General features: G+C 42.1%; 1 protein-coding gene across 2 annotated transcripts in view; it reads right to left on the bottom strand.

The window, feature by feature from the left end:
- Positions 1-10256: 10256 nt before the first annotated feature.
- Positions 10257-19166, bottom strand: part of galcb (galactosylceramidase b) — a 46143-nt gene continuing 37233 nt past the window's right edge. For both annotated transcript variants that reach the window (XM_024806289.2, XM_024806288.2), the window contains exons 16-17: positions 11795-11871; positions 10257-11160 (exon numbers count right to left, since the gene is read on the bottom strand). In XM_024806289.2, the coding sequence (XP_024662057.1) occupies positions 11017-11160; positions 11795-11871 (221 nt within the window). In that variant the 3' untranslated portion in view covers positions 10257-11016. The remainder of the gene's footprint in view (positions 11161-11794; positions 11872-19166) is intronic.

The following is a 19166-nucleotide window of genomic DNA, read 5'->3' as shown; positions in this document are numbered from 1 at the left end:
TTCACCAGGGCCTGCGTTGGTGGCTCATGCCATCCAAATTTCAAGAGGGCTTGTGTTGATGGCTGATGCGATCCACAACACACAAGGGCCTGTGCTACTGGCTGAGGACATTTACATTTCACCAGGGCCTGTGCTCCCTGTGAGGCCATCTTCACCACACCAGGGCCTGTGCTACTGGCTGAGGCCAACTACATTTCACCAGGGTCTGTGCTACTGGCTGAGGCCAACTACATTTCACCAGGGCCTGTGCTACTGGCTGAGGCCAACTACATTTCACCAGGGTCTGTGCTACTCGTTGATGGCATGCACATTACACCAGGGCCTGTGCTGCTGACCAATATCATGCACATTTCACTAGGGACAGTATTGTTAGATGAGAAAATCCAAATTACACCAGGGCCTGTGCTACTGCCTGATGCCATCCACATTACACCAAAGCCACTGCTTCCTGTGAGGCCATCTTCACCACACCAGGGCCTGTACTGCTTTCTGAGGCCATGTAAATTTGACCAGAACCTGCGTTACTAGCTGATGTCATCCACATCACACCAGGGCCTTTGGTGCTGGCCAATACCATCCACATTTCATCAGGGCCAATGTTGTTGTTGGCTGAGGCCATCCAGATTACACCAGGGAGAGTGCTTCCTGTAAGGCAATCTTCACCAACCAAGGGCCTTTGATGTTGGCTGAGGCCATCCGCATTACACCAGGGACAGTTGTACAAAAACGCTTTATTTCGTCAAGACAGTGCGTTTCTGACTATTACATGCATTTTAATGGGGAACTCGCCCGAAACAAAGTATAGGTTTTCATTATGTGAATAACTTTAACATCTTAGCTCAAACAGCTTGGTGCTACCCGTGCTGCTGAACTTGGGGAGCCGCTACAACGAGTCTTCAATCTCAGTCTGCGACTGGGGAGAGTGCCCGCCCTATGGAAGACATCCTGCATCATCCCGGTCCCCAAAAGGAACCGGCCCAATGAGCTGAATGACTTCCGACCGGTGGCACTGACGTCACATCTTATGAAGACTCTAGAGCGGCTCTTCCTCAACCTCCTCCGACCACAGGTACAACATGCCCAGGACCCACTACAGTTTGCATACAAGGCGGGTGTCGGAGTGGAGGATGCCATCCTGTACCTCCTACACAGAGCCCACTCACACCTGGATGGGGGAAAAGGCACGGTCAGGATACTGTTTCTTGACTTTTCCAGTGCCTTTAACACCATCCGGCCCTGTATGCTTCAGGAAAAACTGAACAGGATGGAGGTGGACCCCCGCCTGGTGGCTTGGATCTCCGACTACCTCAACAAGGGCCATAGTACGTCAGGCTGAAGGACATCACGTCTGACACTGTGGTCAGCAGCACAGGAGCAACACAGGGAACCGTGCTGTCCCCTCTTCTCTTCACCCTGTACACCTCTGACTTCTGCTACAACTCTGAATTATGCCACATTCAGAAGTTTGCAGATGACACAGCCATCATGGGGTGTATCTGGGACGATCATGAAGAGAAGTACAGAAGTCTGGTGAGGAACTTTGTCGCATGGAGTCACACAAACCACCTGCAACTCAACACCTCAAAGACTAAGGAACTGGTTGTGGACTTCGGGAGGTCCCGAGAAGGTCCACTGCCGGTTCAGATAGAGGGGGAGGAGGTGGAGGTGGTCAACAAGTACAAGTACCTCGGGCTGTGGGTGGACAATAAACTGGACTGGTCATGCAACACAGAGCACCTGTATAAAAAAGCCCAAAGCCGACTATACTTCCTCAGGAGGCTGAGGTCTTTTAACATCTGCAGGAAGCTCCTGAGGATGTTTTACCAGTCGGTGGTTGCTGGAGTACTTTTCTATGCTGTGGTGTGCTGGGGGAGCAGCACAGCAAAGAAGGACTCATGCAGGCTAGAGAAACTGATCAGGAAGGCTAGCTCTGTGGTCGGCATGAAGCTGGACACTCTGGTGACAGTGGCAGAGAAAAGGACACTAAAAAAACTGCTAGACATTATGAACAATGCTGGGCATCCTCTGCACACGGCCATTAACAACCAGAAGAGTCTTTTCAGTGACAGGTTGCTTCTCCCCAAGACAAGAACTAACAGACTTAAAAACTCCTTTGTCCCACACGCCATCAGACTGTTTAACTCCTCTCTGGAGGGGAGAGGGAGGGGAAACAGGAGGACAAAGGAGGGGGGAACAACTAAGCTGTAGTGCCTCTTCACTTCACTGTGCAATACCTTTTGTGCAATACTTTTGTTAATAGTCAATGGTGCAATAGACCTCAATACTTGAAATGTGCAATTCACTTGTATTTTTATTTTTATTCCTATTTATTCTATTTATCCCCTTCATATATTTTATTTATATATGTCTCTGTATTTATATATGTGTGTGTGTGTGTGTGTGTGTGTGTGTGTGTGTGTGTGTATATATATATATGTATATATATATATATATATAATATTCTGTAACTGTAACTTCTGTCGGTGCTGTGCTTTTGGAAACCGAATTTCCCAGAGGAACCCACCCGACGGATTAATAAAGTTTTATCTTATCTTATCTTATCTTATTCCTTTATTTACTCTAAAATAATAACCAGCGATAATACGAAAATAAACTGGCCCAGTGTTAAATGATGTAATTACAAATTTTATTTTTTTATTTTATTTTTTTCAAATTGCAATATTTATCTACAGCGCGCCTTTAGCGACACGTCAACAGATCTTAAGCAAGGCGATTGGATGGTTTTTACTGCAATGCATCTTGGGAGTCGTAGTAAATGTATCTTTCAACTCACGGTCCTGCAGCGAATTTTTCGACTCGACACGAGGCAGATCCTACCTAAGTAAGTTGTGACAAACTGTGGGTTATTTGCATGTTCACTGAAATATTAATTTCAGTGATATTAAACTGATATTAAACTTGAAATGTTTTCACAGAGCAGTCTGTGTACCAAGAGAACTACTTCTGCAAAAGTTTATTAAATTTTTCTTTTGTGATGTATTCTCATGTGAAAGACACTTGCTTGGCCACACTTGCTTAGCAATTTATCTTTTCTGTAATCAATTCAGTTTTTTTTTTAACCCTATTCACGTAATTAACTCAATATTAATGACTTTAATCTCGTAATTGATTTTTTTTCTAAATATGGTGTAATACTGCCTCGTAATACAAGTTATTTCTTTGGTCATAAATTATTTTTGTAATAATTTAACCAAAACAGACCTGAAATAATCACTACATGTTCCATTTTCATTTGCAGAAATGACAAAGCCAAAAACCAAACCATGCCCTTCCTGTCAGGCTCCAAGCACCTGCAACAGGAAGACATGCAGTGGATGCCTGGGCAGCCTGAACGTAAAGGAGGGATTGGAAAAAAAAAAACAAGAACAGTTTAAAAACAGTAACTGGGCTGCCTCTGTTAAAAAAAACAGAAATGCGAGCAGGGTGGTTAATTCAGCCCAGTTGTCAGTAAGTTTAAAAGTTCTGATGGTTGGTCTGCTAGACAATTCTTTATTAATCACAGTTGTCAATGTTTTCTTGTATATCATGAAGTAAGAAACTAACAAGACATGTATATACACATAAACTATTAATTTATAAAAGAGCATAAATAAAAAAAAGTTATTCACATCAGAATAACATCATCACACTAAAGACATCAAACTAGAAAAAACTTGTTAAAAACTTTTTATTTAAGCTACTTCTGATTTTTAATTTAATCGGCTATTAACTGAGAGACAAAACATTTTAAGATGGATTTTATCATACATTTACAGGTTTGGTCACCATAAATACTTTTTAACTATCTACAACAATAAAACAACAAAGATGTGAAACTTAAAGGTTTGTTATACATCAATTTTCTTACATGAAAGACTGGCTGCATGTTTTTCTTTGTTGTTCTTGCAGGTTTCAAAACTACATGCCCTGGGCTACCAGCCAATTCTGTTTCTTGGACAGTTTGACCGTAAGGGCCTTATAGTAGGGGACGTGATCACTCAGATCGAACCAGCGGAAGGTGCTGCACGTGACATCCTCATGAAGATGAGTCCATTATCTGTAACCAGGTGTCCTTATCAGGTAGCCTATCCTAGCTGTCTTTGGGTGATACTCATAGTACACCCTAGATAAGAAGGCAGATCACCACGGGGTACACAGAAACAAACAAGATGGTGAGGATGAGGATAGTTAACAGTCACCAGCTATTCTATTCTACTCTATTCTGTTCTATTATTCAGCCAAGGTTCAGACCAGTAACCTTCTTGTATGTCTGATCTTATTGTAAAGCACTTTGTGATTTTTATTAGAGATGGCACGATACCACTTTTTTATGTCCGATACCGATACCGATATCATAAATTTGGATATCTGCCGATACCGATATGAATCCGATATAGTGTTTTTTAATCAACAAAACTGTTTTTTAAATATCTTGCTGCATTTTGTATAAGTTCATACTCAAGTTTAAAACAACAACTACACTATAGCTATTCTGTTATACCTGTATGCAAAAAAAAAAATTTTCATAGTTCAGCAATACTGATCAATCTAATAAACTTAAACCTACACCATCCTCCCTATTCTGGTATTTTAAAGAGTACTTAGCATAAATATTAAGCAACCTAACTAATAGGGTTCCAACTCCCAGCAACAACAAAAATAAATAAATAAAAAATAGGGAACCACCCCTCACGCTCCACCTCATGATGCTTAATCGACGTAATCAACCTTAATTTGATGCAGTGTGAAAAAAAAAATGCACAGAAATCAATTATTTTTCAAGAAATATTAAATAGATTCAACATCTTTCTTCAACAAAATTGCAGACTGCACAGATGGTACCTTCCCAAAGGAAAAAGTACTATAGCTTACTAGGGTGTGTGTATATATATATATATATATATATTTATTAGACTTAATAGTTACTATATACAGTAATTGACTTCTATTCATTTTACATCAAATTAAAACTTTGGGTGTCAGATAATTATTTATTAAAAGCTAGACATTTTAAATGAGAATAAGAAAGAAAAGTATGTCTTTGTGCCCCCTTTTCCCTGTTAATGCCCTATCAGCCCCCCTGGCTAAACTTTGCTAGATCCGCCCCTGCACAGTTACCAGCCGTCAGCTACGTAGAAAAGACCCTGGAGTAGAAAGTAATATTAAATAAATTCTAACAACAGCTGATCAAGCTTAAACGTGCTGCTGTTGTTCAGCCGCTGGTTTCCTCTTTCTGGTGCAAAATGGGCCAAAAGCAAACTAGAGACACGGACTCGCGACAGAAAAGCCGATCAGCTGATCGTTAAGCAGTTTCATGATTGAAGTAGCAGCAGGAGAGGCAGTCGCTTGTTAAGCTTAACGCAGGAATGCTTTACAAACATTCAGAGATGGACTTACACACTTGCTTTACTTCTCTCGGGATAACTTTGTCGGAGATGAAATGCCGGGTTGCTAGCGAAGCTCCAAATGCTATCCAGACCACCGACAGGTCCCGCATGCCACAGCCGCTCTATCACGTGATGCATACTGCTCCGACGTGCTAACGTTCTGAGGTGAGTTACGGCGTGTTGCAAGTTTTGTGAGGTGCTTTCGTGATATTTAATGGATCGGATTACATTTTTTAGTTTTCTCCGATATCCGATCCAGTAATTTAGGTCAGTATCGGACCGATACCGATACGTAATATCGGATCGGTCCATCTCTAATTTTTATCTGTGAAATGTGCTATATAAATAAATTTTACTTACTTACTTACTTGCTGTGAGGTGACAGCTGCCCTACATGTCCTGTTGCTAACGTGAAAATAGTGTTATATATGCCTTATTACCTCCCCGTGTGTCGTTCACATCACCAAAGCTAGCCATACTGAACCTCTGGTGTTACCCACCTGAACAATTTTGTGTGTGTGTGTAGTATGGTCTTCACACTCATGTATATACAAATGTAATTTTAAAAATCTTCATGAAAACCAGACCTGATAATTCTCTTCGAGACTTTCTAGTATAACAAATGTTATATAATGTTACCAATATGAACACCAAGATTCTTATATAACTTATATACTTCTTAAGAGGTTACCTGATTACCTCCCTGAGGTAGTTAGCATCATCATTGTACAAAACTCTTAAGTCACAGTACTAGTTTGAAGTGTCAAATGTTATGCACTACAAAGTAGAGCTGGGCGATAGAACGATAACATATGTATTGCGATATAACTTTTTCTCGATAGAAAAATTAAACTATTGCGATAGACCTTGCCGCTCGTCTCCTCTTAAAAAAAGAAAAAAAAGAAAAAAAGAACAGCCAATCCAAATTAAGTAGCACAGAGCCGAACCAATCACAGCCGCAGCGTCACGTCACGTGACTTGTTACGTACAGCACAAGTGCCAAGCCGCACATGTGTATTTGTTTGGGAAGCAGCCACCCACCGTACCGCCCGGGTAATGGAGGAAATGAGTGTGCCGACTAGAAAAGTCAACCGAGCGTGACCGAAGGTTACCGAAGAGAAAACAGATGATGGTTCCAATGCCGGAGAGATTGTCGAACGGAAGAGCCATAGAAGTTCCGTAGTGTGAAGGTATTTCGGCTATTTCAACTCTGACAAAAAACAGTAGCGTTCACTGTAAATTGTGCCGAAAGCAAGTCTGGAAATACAATAGACTGGTGCATGCGCTACGTCCACACGTACAGGTATTTTTGAAAACGCAGATTTTTCTATGCATTTGCACCTTTTGTCCACATGTAAACGGCGTTTTTGGTCACTGAAAACGGAGATTTTTAAAAACTCCGGCCAGGGTGGATATTTTTGAAAACTCCGTTTTTGCATTTACGTGTGGACTAGAAAAACTGAGAAAACACAGCGTCAAAGGTGTGCGCATTTTTTTACGTCACGCTGTGTGCCACGTTATTGTTTCGGTGAAATGAATTTCTACAATACTGTTACTGTTAATTCTACTCTCTGCAGTGTTTAAATGCTTACATATATACAAAGTTACTATCCGTCCACACATACGACTCGGTTCTGCTTCTATGCCCCAGCTTTGTTTACTTTTTCCCACCGAGGCTTCTAGACTTCTGATTGGCCAACATTTCTGCACGGTTAGGAATCTAGCTCCACCTGCTGCTTTGGCATGTTCATAGCAGCGTTTTCCTTCATTTCTGCCTTTATGTGTGGACGGGATTATTTTTTAAAACGAAAACGGAAAATCTCCGTTTTCAAAAATACCCGTGTACGTGTGGACGTAGCCTCAGTCTCTGACTGGAAGCGCTAATTCGTCATTCGGCTTTTGTCAGACTAAAGTAACTGTTAAAACTGTTTGAAAAGCTAAGCTATACAACAAGGAGAGATTGAGAATTTCCTTTTAGTTCTCAGTTTATTTGATATTGACAAAAGTTAGTCAGTTTTGTCTGTTCTTCTGTAAAACAAACTAAGATTTATTTTTAGAATTAATATTTTGTTTCTAAGTGGAATTGACAATTTAGTCTGTTTCGTTTGTTCTATTTTGAAACTTAAACGCTTTAGCGGCTGCCTTTTGTGTAGTTTGCAATATTTGCCTTTATTTATCTGAAAAAGTCTCATGTTCCTTAAGTACATCTACCCTGTTGAACTTATTATGGGAAATAAATATTTAAATAAAAACAAGCTGCTGATTATTTAAAATTTTACTTGTGAGCAACGGCACATTTAAATCTTACAAATATAGTTATTTGGCTTATATCGTGATATATATCGTTATCGCCTGAAATGAAAAAAACATATCGTGATATGAAAAAATCTTATATCGCCCAGCTCTACTACAAAGTCAGGAAAGTAGTGTCAAAAAGTCATTAGCTATCTGGATTTATAGTCACACTCATTAATTTATTAATGTACAATGTAGAAAAGCACTACAGATGTCACACTACCCTAGAGGGCACTTGTACTAAATGATTTGGGTCAGTGAGTGTGTGAGATGACTTATTTGATGCCAATATTTAAAAGTTGTAACTTTAGTAAAAACTTAACTGAAAACATGCAAATCACTACTTATTATGTGTACTGTACATTTATTTCAACCCATTTTAATGAATGTTTAATATTTAACATTTTTCAGCTTCACCTCCTGCTAAAAGTTCTACACTAGCAGCTGGACCATCCTCTGCTGACAGTGTCGATGCTGGATCAGTCCCAGACCCAGAGGCTCTAAACGAGGAATTTATTCTTCAGGCACAACAATAAAACAGGCATCTGTAACCAGAACAGTTACAGATGCCTGTTGCCACCAAGGTGTTACTGCGCCAAGACCAAATCCTCCTCTACCCTGTTGGATGTGACCACATCACAGTGCCGAAGAGCGGATTTCGCCTGTAGCACAGATGTGGCTGTGGTCCACCTCCTCCCCGTTGCTAGGGTGGGAGCAGTGCCTCTCACTATGGGGTCCCGGGAGCCCGTGAGTGACATCTCAAGCCTTACTTTTGCACATTTAATCTCCTCAACCAGGCTAGGGATAGGCAATGACAGTATCCCGTCGCTGTAGAGTCCAACGCTGCTGAGGCATTTGGGAAGTCCGAGCCACTTCTTAATGTAGGAGCTCACTAGCCTCTCTAGTTGATTGGCATGATTGAGTGAGACCTCGTACATTGTCAGCGGCCACAGTAGTCTGGGTAATAACCCAAACTGGAAGCACCAGAGCTTCAGTTTCCCTGGGAGTGCAGTGTTGTTAATCTGCTTGAGGTCATCAGCCAAGATCTGCCTTAGTTGTTCTAGTTGCCACGTATCATTGAGGTCTGCATTATACCACCATCCCAGGCTCTTTATGGGCTTCTCTAAGACTGCTGGAATTGGTTCTCCACTGATATAGAATTGCTAGGCTGTCAGTTTTCCTTTTATGATGGAGATACTGCAAGATTTACTTGGCTTAAACTCCATTTTTGCCCATTCTATGTTTTCCTGGAGCTTCTGTAGCAATCGCCTAGTACATGGTTTTGTTGTTGTAATGATGGTCATGTCATCTATGTAGGCCCTAATGGGTAGAAGACGAAGGCCACTCTTGAGTCTCTCACATCCCACTACCCACTGGGATACCTGCATAACCAACTCCATTGCCATGATAAATGCCAGAGGGGAAATTGTGCAGTCTGCCATAACTCCAATTTCCAGGTGCTGCCAAGGAAATTGGAGTTATTAGTTGTTATTAGTTATTAGTGATGTGTGAATGATGAGCAATACCTTTGTAGAAAGGCAATTTATAAAGTTCGTCCATTTACTAGTATAAAGGGCAGATCTGCCAGATGCAATGTGGTACGTGCTGACCAACCCACTCAATATGCTGTCTACGTCTGAATATAGGTTTGAAACCTTATACCTTAAATTCCCCACCCCAAATAAAAAATAAAACTTCGTTTACGCCCATGGAGCTTAACCTAAACCTAAATCCTTGACTTTAATCCCACGATTTTTAACAGCTTCTGAGCTTTCTTAATATTATTATACATTTTAGTGGGGAACGCTGCCTTGTTTATTGTTGTGTCATGGAGCCTTATGCAAACTGCAAGAAAACAGAGGCAACTGTTGCTACTTTTTTTCCATCTTGTTCTGTGTGTGTAAGGTTCTTCAATGAAAATAGCTGCAGAGTAACTTGAAAGCTCTACTTTGGAGCTTGGAAGCCTGACACCGGACCAGCATGGAACAATGGAACTGTGAGAAGAGCTTGATGATTGGACTTTTCAACAACCCCAATCATGGTGCAAAGAAAGAACACAGATGTCATGAACAGCATGGAGTAGAGTGAGTGTTTAAAAAAACAAACACAAAAACAACACAAAAACAAAACATGTGATCACCTTTGGTAAGCCTGCTTAAATTCTCATATTCATGGGATGCAACAGTGTTATAAGAGTTTCTGAAATTAAGATTTCCATATCCTTTGGCCATGGTACTCAGAAGTTTACATTAGTTTGGACAATCTAGGACTGGAAAAATGAGTAAGACAAACACCTAGACCAGTAGTTTTCCCTGTCCTTCTCCACAGAATTTGTATATCTAATCCTAACCTGGAGATTCTACTGACTAAACCAAATCCCAGCGTTATTCCACTTTTGACAACTAGGGTATTCAAAGCACAGGGAATAAATCAGGATTGGACCCTAAATTTAGCTGATTTTAATGAATGTAAATTAAAATGTAGTGCTTGTGTTGCCATCTTAGGTTATCCTGGTGACTGTGCAGTTAGCTATATGGGAGTAGGGAGCAGACATGATTAATGGGGAGTCACGGATTACACTACACTTTCTATTTGATTTATTCAAAGCAGTTAAGACAATATAAAGTCAAACTATAAAATCATTTACAATCACATCAAACAAAGTTCCAGGATTCAGTGCCATATGATATATTTTTTTCCTCCACATACACTGTATATAAAAAGATGGAGATGGAGGAAACCACCAAGACATTAAGTATTATTTCCGAGAAGCGTGGTGTGTTGAAACTTAGCTGTTTTGAAAACAGATGCAACAAATGAGGGGTGGAGCCCATTGAGGGAACTGAGGGATGCTCCTATGGTAGTGACAAGCCAACTACACGGCTAACACCAAATACTAATATGGTCATTTGATTCTAACACCAGGCTATAAGGCACATCCTGTACAAGTGTGATGGATTCTGATGTGCTACAAACACACGATTCACTACAAGTTATGCCCCAAAACAATTCCAGCCTTATCTTGAAGTCTTGGCATCTCTTCAAAGAAAGGTCTTAAACCAGTGTTTTGTTGGCTGTGAGCTGTAGAAAGACATTAATTTCTGTTCAGGACTGAGGTTTGATATGACAGGATCATTCCAACAAAAAAAAAAAAACACAGTGATGCATAATTACATGGTAATTAAATACTATAACCCATTTCTGTCAATACATCGCCCAAAATTTTACACACAACATTATTATGCTTGAAGCTATCGGCTGTAAAGTACTAATCAAGTCCATAAATGAATCAGGACATTCAGCATAGTGTAAATCATGATTTAAAGTTAATTCATCACTCAGCCACCAAAGCAAAGTTATCAAACTGGGCCAGTTCAAATGAGCGTGTTCCTATGGCAGCCCAGCCAGCCTTTGGGGTCAGTATCACAGCATTCTTCCACAGAGGGTATCCATTCAGTGACCCTGATGCATACTGTCCCTACAGTAAAGAGAAAAACATCTTTACATTTTCAAATCCGTGCAAAAAGATAGACTTTTCATAGGTTAATTCGTAAATTAATGTGGCTGTGACAAGACAGGCATATTGCTGAAATGTTCAGTTACAGTGTGTCAACACAATAACCTACACCAGAAAGGACTGTTCCTGCACAGCTACCAGCAAGCAGGACTGATTACTGCCCCAGTTAACTGTGTCGTCAAGGTTATAATCCTTCACTTTTATTTTGTCTTCATATATGATCACAAACTGTTTACCTTGCCTTTTTTCAGAACAACCTCAAGTGTGACGTCTGTTATTTCTTGATTTTGACATACTGTATTAACACACCTACAAATCTACAAATCACCTAAAAAACAAACAAACCTCCATATAAAATCCAAGTAGGAAAAAGGCAGATTTTTTGCTCTGTCTTGCTAATACATCATCTTAAATCTCTCATGTGATTTAGATGCTGACTCAAAATACTATTGATAATGAGAGTAGCTAATCTGAGTTGATCTAATCTCCACGTCCTAACATGGTTTATTGGATTACAAACTCCTTTAATCATCATAACAGTGGAAGAAGTGAGAGTATAAAGAAACATTAGAAATAGTAAAAAGTGTCTACTTACTTTTACAGTGAGTGACAAGGTGTACCAGCTATGTACCTCAGTACCAGACTGTCCCTCTGCAAGTACAGTCTCGCCAACTGTTGACAAAAGAACAGTGATGAGAGGCACAGAAACAACAAACTGTCCAACTATGGAAATTATGGAGAAACTGTCTACGAAATAAAAGACTATAAGTGATGATTTTGGTTTTCAGTTTGGAGTTAAGTGTGATGAACCAATTCAATTCTATTTTATTTATACAGTGCCAAATCTTAACAGCAGTGGCCTCAAGTTTCTTTGTCAGTACTGTCAGTACTCTTGCTGCAGGATTTTGGATCATCTGAAGGCTTTTCGGGGAGTTTTTAGGACATCCTGATAATAATGAATTACAGTATAGTATGCCTTCTAATGACACTTCCTAAAGAAAGCAGGCATAATGTACATACAATTAGCCTAAGCATAGAGCCCTGTGGAACTCCATAATTAACCTTACTGTATGAAGACGACGACTCCTTAACAGGAAAAATTGGAGTCTACAGGGAGTGCAGAATTATTAGGCAAATGAGTATTTTGTCCACATCATCCTCTTCATGCATGTTGTCTTACTCCAAGCTGTATAGGCTCGAAAGCCTGCTACCAATTAAGCATATTAGGTGATGTGCATCTCTGTAATGAGAAGGGGTGTGGTCTAATGACATCAACACCCTATATCAGGTGTGCATAATTATTAGGCAACGTCCTTTCCTTTGGCAAAATGGGTCAAAAGAAGGACTTGACAGGCTCAGAAAAGTCAAAAATAGTGAGATATCTTGCAGAGGGATGCAGCAGTCTCAAAATTGCAAAGCTTCTGAAGCGTGATCATTGAACAATCAAGCGTTTCATTCAAAATAGTCACCAGGGTCGCAAGAAGCGTGTGGAAAAACCAAGGCGCAAAATAACTGCCCATGAACTGAGAAAAGTCAAGCGCGCAGCTGCCAAGATGCCACTTGCCACCAGTTTGGCCATATTTCAGAGCTGCAACATCACTGGAGTGCCCAAAAGCACAAGGTGTGCAATACTCAGAGACATGGCCAAGGTAAGAAAGGCTGAAAGACGACCACCACTGAACAAGACACACAAGCTGAAACGTCAAGACTGGGCCAAGAAATATCTCAAGACTGGTTTTTCTAAGGTTTTATAGACTGATGAAATGAGAGTGAGTCTTGATGGGCCAGATGGATGGGCCCGTGGCTGGATTGGTAAAGGGCAGAGAGCTCTAGCAAGACGCCAGCAAGGTGGAGGTGGAGTACTGGTTTGGGCTGGTATCATCAAAGATGAGCTTGTGGGGCCTTTTCGGGTTAAGGATGGAGTCGAGCTTCCAGTTTCTGGAAGACACCTTCTTCAAGCAGTGGTACAGGAAGAAGTCTGCATCCTTCAAGAAAAACATGATTTTCATGCAGGACAATGCTCCATCACACGCGTCCAAGTACTCCACAGCGTGGCTGGCAAGAAAGGGTATAAAAGAAGAAAAACTAATGACATGGCCTCCTTGTTCACCTGATCTGAACCCCATTGAGAACCTGTGGTCCATCATCAAATGTGAGATTTACAAGGAGGGAAAACAGTACACCTCTCTGAACAGTGTCTGGGAGGCTGTGGTTGCTGCTGCACGCAATGTTGATGGTGAACAGATCAAAACACTGACAGAATCCATGGATGGCAGGCTTTTGAGTGTCCTTGCAAAGAAAGGTGGCTATATTGGTCGCTGATTTGTTTTTGTTTTGTTTTTGAATGTCAGAAATGTATATTTGGGAATGTGGAGATGTTATATTGGTTTCACTGGTAAAAAGAAATAATTGAAATAGGTATATATTTGTTTTTTGTTAAGTTGCCTAATAATTATGCACAGTAATCGTCACCTGCACACACAGATATCCCCCTGAAATAGCTAAAAATAAAAACAAACTAAAAACTACTTCCAAAAACATTCAGCTTTGATATTAATGAGTTTTTTGGGTTCATTGAGAACATGGTTGTTGTTCAAAAATAAAATTATTCCTCAAAAATACAACTTGCCTAATAATGCTGCACTCCCTGTATTAGATGAATGTAATTCAAACCACTGCAGTGCAGTCAGCCATGGAGCTACTCCAGCGCTCGATTAATAAACAGCTAACAACGCACCCGGACTGCGCTGTGACCATGGCAGGAGATTTTAACCATGCAAACCTGAAATCTGTCCTGCCTGGATTCTTTAAAAACTTGAGCTTCCCAACAAGCGAAAACAACACACTTGACCAGGTCTACACCAACATCCCAGATGCTTACAAAGCCACCCCACTGCCTCATCTTGGACTCTCAGACCATCTCTCTCTGTCCCTGATCCCTCCCTTTAAACCTCTAATTCAAAGACAAAAACCATCTGTAAAAACAGTACGAGAGTAGACCATGGAAGCCACCACGGCCCTACAAAACTGTTTTGATAACATGAATTGGAGTGCATTTGCAGAAGGATCAGACTTGGGGGGCCACACATCTGCTGTACTCTCATTCATCAACTTCTGTAGCGAGAGTGTAACAACAACAAAGACTGTTAAAGTGTTCCCGAACCAGAAGCCATGGCTCAACAGTGAGGTGCGAGCCCTACTAAGAACATGGGACAGTGCCTTCAAATCAGGAGACCAACAAAGAGGCACGCCAATCTCTGCTTAAACGCATAAAAGAAGCCAAGCGGAAATACAAACAGTGCATCAAGGAACACTTTAACACAAACAATTCCAGAAACATGTGGCAGGGGATCAAGACACTCACTGGCTACAAGGACAGTCGCACACAAACTCCCCGGACATCACCTTACCTGACACCCTAAACCAGTTTTTTGCCCGCTTTGACCAACAAAACAGGGACACCAACACCCATCCTGCTGTTTCAGAGAGGGACGACATGCTTTAACTGCTCTAATAGAATATTATGGGCAATAGTGATGTGTCGTTCGCGAACGAAATGGCTCTTAGAGTCGACTCTTTGAAGTGAACGACGCGAGCCGGCTCCTTATCGCGAGCCGTGGGGTTGTTTTTCTTTCTCTCACCCTCTCTCTCTCTCGCACCTTTTTTCCGCTTCACTCCGCATGCGAGGCTTGTACTTTGTGCTGGGAAGAGGGGGGAGGGGCGGTAGTTACACTTGCAGTAGCACAGGAACAGAGCGGGAGAGAAAGAGAGCCAGGGACAATAACGTCACATTAGAAAGGTATAGTAATCATCCACAACTATTTTCAGTTGCGGATGATAACGGATTCAGAAAGCTTATTCATGCAGGCCCATATGACAGAATATGCAAGCTCTTTTTGTTTTTATATTTTAATTTATATTTAATTGTGTTGTGGTTTGCAGTGTTTTGTGTTGTTTCACTTTAAAATTGTTTAAAAGGAAAAAGCTGAAAATTTAAATTGTTAAAAGTTTAAAATGTAAATAGTTGGTTTTTGTATTATATGATTTCAAAGGAGCTTGCAAAGAAAAGCGTCTGGACTTCTTTAAGTTGCTTGAAGACGTTTCACCTCTCATCCGAGAAGCTTCTTCAGTTCTAAGGTCAAATGGTGGAGAGTCCCAGATATAAACCTAGTGGGAGTAACCCCCCACAGAGGGACAAAAGGACCCCCTGATGATTCTCTATTCGCCTGAGCCAAGGTGTGAAACTGGGTGTGGGTCCCAATCAGCCAGAGTTTCGGGTGTGTTCATTGTGAAACCTGGCCCCACCTTATCATGCGAATTCCTGAGGTCAGATGGCCCAGGATGTGAGTGGGCGTTAAGGCGTCTGGGAAGGGATCTCAAAACTGGATTATAGATGGCAGAGAGTTGGTGTCGTAAACCCCCGCCTTTGTTCAAAGATGGTCGCTCACAGTGGACATAGATGGCTTCTTTCACTCCTCTTTCAAACCATCTGTCCTCTCTGTCCAAAATGTGAACATTGGCATCCTCGAAAGAGTGTCCTTTATCCTTAAGATGCAGAGGGACTGCTGAGTCTTGTCCTGTGGAGGTGGCTCTTCTGTGTTGTGCCATGTGCTTGTGAAGTGGCTGTTTGGTCTCTCCAATGTAGAGGTCTGAGCATTCCTCGCTGCACTGTACAGCATACACCACATTGTTAAGTTTGTGTTTTGGCGTTTTGTCTCCACCATTTGACCTTAGAACTGAAGAAGCTTCTCGGATGAGAGGTGAAACGTCTTCAAGCAACTTAAAGAAGTCCAGACGCTTTTCTTTGCAAGCTCCTTTGACTACGATGACCTGGATGACTGAGAACCTTCACAGACATATTACAGTGGGGCAAAAAAGTATTTAGTCAGCCACCGATTGTGCAAGTTCCCCCACCTAAAATGATGACAGAGGTCAGTAATTTGCACCAGAGGTACACTTCAACTGTGAGAGACAGAATGTGAAAAAAAAAAAATCCATGAATTCACATGGTAGGATTTGTAAAGAATTTATTCGTAAATTAGGGTGGAAAATAAGTATTTGGTCACCTCAAACAAGGAAAATCTCTGGCTCTCACAGACCTGTAACGTCGTCTGTAAGAAGCTTTTCTGTCCCCCACTCGTTACCTGTATGAATGGCACCTGTTTGAACTCATCATCTGTATAAAAGACACCTGTCCACAGCCTCAAACAGTCAGACTCCAAACTCCGCCATGGCCAAGACCAAAGAGCTTTCGAAGGACACCAGGAAAAGTATTGTAGACCTGCACCAGACTGGGAAGAGTGAATCTACAATAGGCAAGCAGCTTGGTGTGAAAAAAATCAACTGTGGGAGCAATCGTCAGAAAATGGAAGACATACAAGACCACTGATAATCTCCCTCGATCTGGGGCTCCACGCAAGATCTCATCCCGTGGGGTCAAAATGATCATGAGAACGGTGAGCAAAGATCCCAGAACCACACGGGGGAACCTGGTGAATGACCTGCAGAGAGCTGGGACCAAAGTAACAAAGGTCACCATCAGTAACACACTACAACGGCAGGGAATCAAATCCCGCAGTGCCAGACGTGTACCGCTGCTGAAGCCAGTGCATGTCCAGGCCCGTCTGAAGTTTGCCAGAGAGCACATGGATGATACAGCAGAGGATTGGGAGAATGTCATGTGGTCAGATGAAACCAAAGTAGAACTTTTTTGGTATAAACTCAACTCGTCGTGTTTGGAGGAAGAAGAATACTGAGTTGCATCCCAAGAACACCATTCCTACTGTGAAGCATGGGGGTGGAAACATCATGCTATGGGGCTGTTTTTCTGCCAAGGGGACAGGAAGACTGATCCGTGTTAAGGACAGAATGAATGGGGCCATGTATCGTGAGATTTTGAGCCAAAACCTCCTTCCATCAGTGAGAACTTTGAAGATGAAACGAGGCTGGGTCTTCCAACATGACAATGATCCAAAACACACCGCCCAGGCAACAAAGGAGTGGCTCTGTAAAAAGAAGCATTTGAAAGTCCTGGAGTGGCCTAGCCAGTCTCCAGACCTCAACCCCATAGAAAATCTGTGGCGGGAGTTGAAAGTCCGTGTTGCTCGGCAACAGCCCCAAAACATCACTGCTCTCGAGAAGATCTGCATGGAGGAATGGGCCAAAATACCAGCTACTGTGTGTGCAAACCTGGTAAAGACCTATAGTAAACGTTTGACCTCTGTTATTGCCAACAAAGGTTATGTTACAAAGTATTGAGTTGTATTTTTCTTATTGACCAAATACTTATTTTCCACCCTGATTTACGAATAAATTCTTTACAAATCCTACCATGTGGATTCATGGATTTTTTTTTCACATTCTGTCTCTCACAGTTGAAGTGTACCTCTGGTGAAAATTACTGACCTCTGTCATCATTTTAGGTGGGGGAACTTGCACAATCGGTGGCTGACTAAATACTTTTTTGCCCCACTGTATATGATTTATTTATTACATTTTATGTGGAGTGAATAAATAAAGTATATTTATGGTGGCCCTTAGAGACAAAGCACGTACAAACTCCAAAACATGTAAAAATTCCAAAACACATAAAAACCCAGAAGCATGTACAAACTCAGAATCACGTACAAACTCCAAAACACGTAAAAACCCAGAAGCATGTACAAACTCTGAAGCACATACAAAAGACAACAGAAGTGCTCCAGGATGCTAGGGCGCAGTGTTGAGCTTTTGTTACCTAGTGGCTACACAAGCCAGGAAGTATCAACAATCGGATTTGGTGTGTGGTAGTAAGTCAAGTCAAGTCAAGTTGGCTTTATTGTCACTTCAACCATATACAGTTAGTACACAGTGAAGCGAAACAACGTTCCTCCAGGACCAAGGTGCTACATGCAACATAAATTTACAACATAAATTAACAGAAAACACTAAACTAGCTAACTAAGAGGCCTAGTTAGCTGGCTAGCAGAGACAAGACAGACTGACCTAACATTGACTAACAAAGACTTCACGCCCCAAGGACCTCAACAGCTACAGGCCGGTGGCTCTGACATCCCACCTGATGAAGACCCTGGAGCGGTTGGTCCTGGCTCAGCTTCGGCGCCTAACAAGCTCATCACTGGACCCACTTCAGTTTGCCTACCAGCCTGGCATTGGAGCGGATGATGCCGTCATTCACCTCCTACATCGTTCCCTCGCTCACCTGGAGACCGCTGGAAGCACTGTGAGAATCATGTTCTTTGATTTCTCCAGTGCCTTCAACACTATTCTTCCCTCGGTTCTGAAGGACAAGCTGGAGAACTCTGGAGTGGACCATCACCTCACTACCTGGATTTTGGACTACCTCACCGACCGACCACAGTATGTGAGGACTCAGGGCTGTGTGTCGGACAGGGTCGTCTGCAGTACGGGGGCCCCACAGGGAACGGTTCTGGCTCCGTTCCTCTTCACCATCTACACTGCAGACTTCTCCCACAATTCCACCCAGTGCTTCCTGCAGAAGTTCTCTGATGACTCTGCAATAGTCGGCCTCATCACTGATGGGGACGACAAGGAGTACAGAGGACTGACTCAAGACTTTGTGGACTGGTGCCAGCTGAACTACCTCCAGATCAACGCCAGTAAAACCAAGGAGCTGGTGGTAGACTTCCGCAGGCACAAGCATTCTCCACTGCAACCACTGAACATCCAGGGTATGGACATAGAGGCTGTGGACAGCTACAGGTACCTTGGTGTTCATCTGAACAACAGACTGGACTGGACTCATAACTCAGACGCCCTCTACAGGAAAGGGCAGAGCAGGTTGTACCTGCTGCGGAGACTCAGGTCGTTTGGGGTGGAGGGCCCACTCCTGAAGACCTTCTATGACTCTGTGGTGGCTTCTGCTATCTTTTATGGTGTGGTCTGCTGGGGCGGCAGCATCTCTGCTGGGGACAGGAAGAGACTGAACAGGGTGATCCGAAGGGCCA

The sequence above is a fragment of the Maylandia zebra genome, linkage group LG19 (assembly GCF_041146795.1).
Source record: "Maylandia zebra isolate NMK-2024a linkage group LG19, Mzebra_GT3a, whole genome shotgun sequence".
NCBI lineage: Eukaryota > Metazoa > Chordata > Actinopteri > Cichliformes > Cichlidae > Maylandia > Maylandia zebra.
The sequence above is the reverse complement of the archived record's forward strand: the minus strand, read 5'-3'. Positions and strand labels throughout refer to the sequence as shown.